The following is a 4,273-nucleotide window of genomic DNA, read 5'->3' on the forward strand; positions in this document are numbered from 1 at the left end:
TTGAGCCTTTTGAATTGAGAATAAGTGTTTAAGTTTGGATGTATTTTTATTGAAATAAAATACTATATATTTCAAGTTCTCTTTATATGCCTTCAAACATTTCATTACGGATTATTGTGACCTTTTGTCAATATATCAAATAATATATAAATATATGTATTCCTCAGTGTGGTATGAATGTGCTTACATGCATTAAGCACAAACACATACATATACAAACATACCCATACATACATATATACACAAATATATATACACGTACATACATATATGTGTATAAGTATGTGTTTATGCTGTATGTATATATACCATTTCATTTTTTTAAATAAAATAAAATACTATATTTCAAGTCATCTTTTATACGCATACAATTTTTTAAGCATTAATATAACCTTGTGACAATGTGTCCACGAATTATATATATATATATATATATATATATATATATATATATATATATATATATATATGTTCAATATGTATATACATGTATATGCAATATATATAGATTAAGCACAAACAGGTACTTTTACACACACACAAATGTATACATAGATATGTGTGTATACATACATGTCTGTGCATATGAATATATATACATATGTACATATGAATATATACATTTAGAATAAGTTTTTAAGTTTGGACTTTTTATAATGAAATAAAATCCTATATTTCAAGTCCTCTTTTATATTAATTCAAACCTTTTTTTAAGGATTACTAAAACCCTGTGACAATATGCCCACGAATAATATATATAGGTTATAAACTCATGATACCAATATGTATATAGATTCAATTTGTATATACATGAAAATATATACATGAAGCACAAACAGGTACTTATATACAAAGACCCACAAATGTATATATTCATATGCATGTACACATATATGTATGTACACATATATGTATGTACACATATATGTATGTACACATATATGTATGTACACATATATGTATGTACACATATATGTATGTACACATATATGTATGTACACATATATGTATGTACACATATATGTATGTACACATATATGTATGTACACATATATGTATGTACACATATATGTATGTACACATATATGTATGTACACATATATGTATGTACACATATGTATGTACACATATATGTATGTACACATATGTATGTACACATATATGTATGTACACATATATGTATGTACACATATATGTATGTACACATATATGTATGTACACATATATGTATGTACACATATATGTATGTACACATATATGTATGTACACATATATGTATGTACACATATATGTATGTATACATATATGTATGTACACATATATGTATGTACACATATGTATGTACACATATATGTATGTACACATATATGTATGTACACATATATGTATGTACACATATATGTATGTACACATATATGTATGTACACATATATGTATGTACACATATATGTATGTACACATATATGTATGTACACATATATGTATGTACACATATATGTATGTACACATATATGTATGTACACATATATGTATGTACACATATATGTATGTACACATATATGTATGTACACATATATGTATGTACACATATATGTATGTACACATATATGTATGTACACATATATGTATGTACACATATATATGTACACATATATATGTACACATATGTATGTACATATTTACATATATATGTATGTACACATATATATGTACACATATATATGTATACATATGTATGTACATATTTACATATATATGTACACATATATATGTACACATATGTATGTACATATTTACATATATATGTACACATATATATGTACACATATGTATGTACATATTTACATATATACGTATGTACATGTGAATATGTAAATGTATATATACATATGTGAATTAATAACCTCAACGATGGGGACTCGAACCGTCACTGTTTCAAGCAGGTAATTGCCCATGGGGAGTGTGTGTAAAACTTCACTATCCTTCCTCACGTATGATGAGTAAGTAGGTAATATCTATGGAAGATAGGCAGCTCCTAGTTCCACTCTTTTTATTGAGTCACAAAGCTCAGTGGTAGAGCATTCGCCTTGCAATTACTTGCAACAGTGAGGGTTCGAGTCCCCATCGGTGAGGTTATTCACTAATCATATCAATGCGGTAGTGCATCATTCCATCTTTCAATATATATATATATATATATATATATATATATATATATGAATATACATATTCATATATATATATGAAAAAATATATATATAAATATTAATATGTACATTTATATATATGAATATATATATATATATATATATATATATAAGAATACATATATCTATCTATATCTATCTATCTATATATATATGAATATATATGTGCACATATATAATCAATGTACATATATTTATAAGTATAATCAATATAAATATATACACACATATATATGTATGTTTTTGTGTGTATCTGTATCTGCGTGCATACACGTGTATATGTATACATATATATGAATGTATATATACATATATATTCATGTGTTTAAATGTTCCAAAATTGAAAGGAATAATCCTCTGCTGAGAAAATCCATCTATGCCAGTCTTTCTCCGGGAAACAGGGGTACGCTATGAGGACCCACATCAACTTACCGAAGACCCTCGCTTCGCAGGAGGAACGTGGGGAGATGGTTTGCGGGGTATAAAAAAGATTTACATAACCGTTCAAGCATCACACCTCCATCTCAAGCACACACATCCGATATGGCACCGATTTCAAAATCAAAGACGAACGAACAAGTACAGAAGGAACAGAAGAAGCGTGGTCGACCCAAAGGTTCTAAAAACAAGTCTTTGGCGATGGCTTCAAAATCAAAGAACATTGGAGAAGCACAGAAGAACCGTGGCCGACCCAAAGGTTCCAAAAACAAGTCTTTGGCGATGGCTTCAAAATCAAAGAACATTGGAGAAGCACAGAAGAAGCGTGGTCGGCCCAAAGGTGCCAAAGACAAGACAACCGACACATCGTCCAAAATCGCTAAGCCTAAGAAAATTGGCAAGACAAAGGCTGTCGAAAAGCGCGGTCGACCCAGAACCAAGACGGACGCAGAATATCCCGTGAAATTCGTTGACCTTGTCCTCAGGGCCTTCAAGGCTTTAAACAACCGTAAGGGATCGTCTCTTCAGTCAGTTAAGAAATACCTGAAGGAAAATGAAGGAATTGATTCACAGAAGAAGGCCATCTACATTAACAAGAGTGTACGAAAACTGACTGAAGATGGAACTCTACGTCATCGTGCAGGAATTGGGGCCAGAGGGACTTTCAAACTGGTTTCAGCATAGTTGAGCCCTTTGAATTGAGAATAAGTGTTTAAGTTTGGATTTTTTAAATGAAATAAAATACTATATTTCAAGTTCTCTTTTAAAAGCATGACCTATTGTCAATATGTCAAATAATATATAAATATATGTATTCCTCATAGTGGTATGAATGTACTTACATGCACTAAGCACAAACACACACATACATACATATACATACAAATATATATATACGTACATACATATATATGTGTGAAAGTATGTATTTGCATATAAAAATATATGTACAGTACATGCATACAACTTGGTGCATATAATATATATATGCATGTGCGTCTGTGTTTTGTATATGTGTATATGTCTATATATGAACACAATCATAAACACAATACACAAAAATGAAAATGAAACTAGCCACAATGAGAGTTCCTCTTCAGACAAAAACCGAAACCATATATATATATATATATATATATATATATATATATATATATATATATATATATATATATATATATATGGCTCATTCCACGTTTCGTGTGCCACAGTTTGAACTCACTTTTTGGAATTCAACCCCCCTTTGCTCTTTATTTAAAGCTTTTTGGGGAACCTTTTAGTATTGATATGTAGCTACCTTAGTGTTGATTAGACTGATAACTAAAAACCTTTCCCAACCCCCATCATTTATTTTCTGGCAGGTGTTTAGTAGCGTTACGTGTTTTCACATCAATAAAAAAAGTGAATTCTGTGGAGTGTGCTGCAATAGATTTATATTTTATCTTTATTTTAATTGACATTAAGTCTGTATATCAGTGACACAAGTAAAAATTGTGGAAGTTGAAATTTTCATCATCATTAGGTGTGAAATGTAGCGTGACCTGTGTCACAAAAAAGTTACGTGTGTCACCGGTCTGAAATATGGTGTTTATTTTCACTTTATTTTGGTGTAAGAACTCATGCCTTTA

The 4,273-nt window shown here is 29.6% G+C and overlaps 1 protein-coding gene across 1 annotated transcript; it reads left to right on the forward strand.

Annotated features, from left to right (window-relative positions):
• Positions 1–2,730: 2,730 nt before the first annotated feature.
• Positions 2,731–3,400, forward strand: LOC113806216 (histone H1). The gene is made up of 2 exons (XM_070129390.1): positions 2,731–2,823; positions 2,905–3,400. Exons 1-2 carry the CDS (start codon positions 2,751–2,753, stop codon positions 3,327–3,329), a joined length of 498 nt encoding a protein of 165 aa, XP_069985491.1. The 5' UTR covers positions 2,731–2,750; the 3' UTR covers positions 3,330–3,400.
• The last annotated feature ends 873 nt before the right edge of the window (positions 3,401–4,273 follow it).

Source organism: Penaeus vannamei, chromosome 13 (assembly GCF_042767895.1).
Source record: "Penaeus vannamei isolate JL-2024 chromosome 13, ASM4276789v1, whole genome shotgun sequence".
Taxonomy (NCBI): domain Eukaryota; kingdom Metazoa; phylum Arthropoda; class Malacostraca; order Decapoda; family Penaeidae; genus Penaeus; species Penaeus vannamei.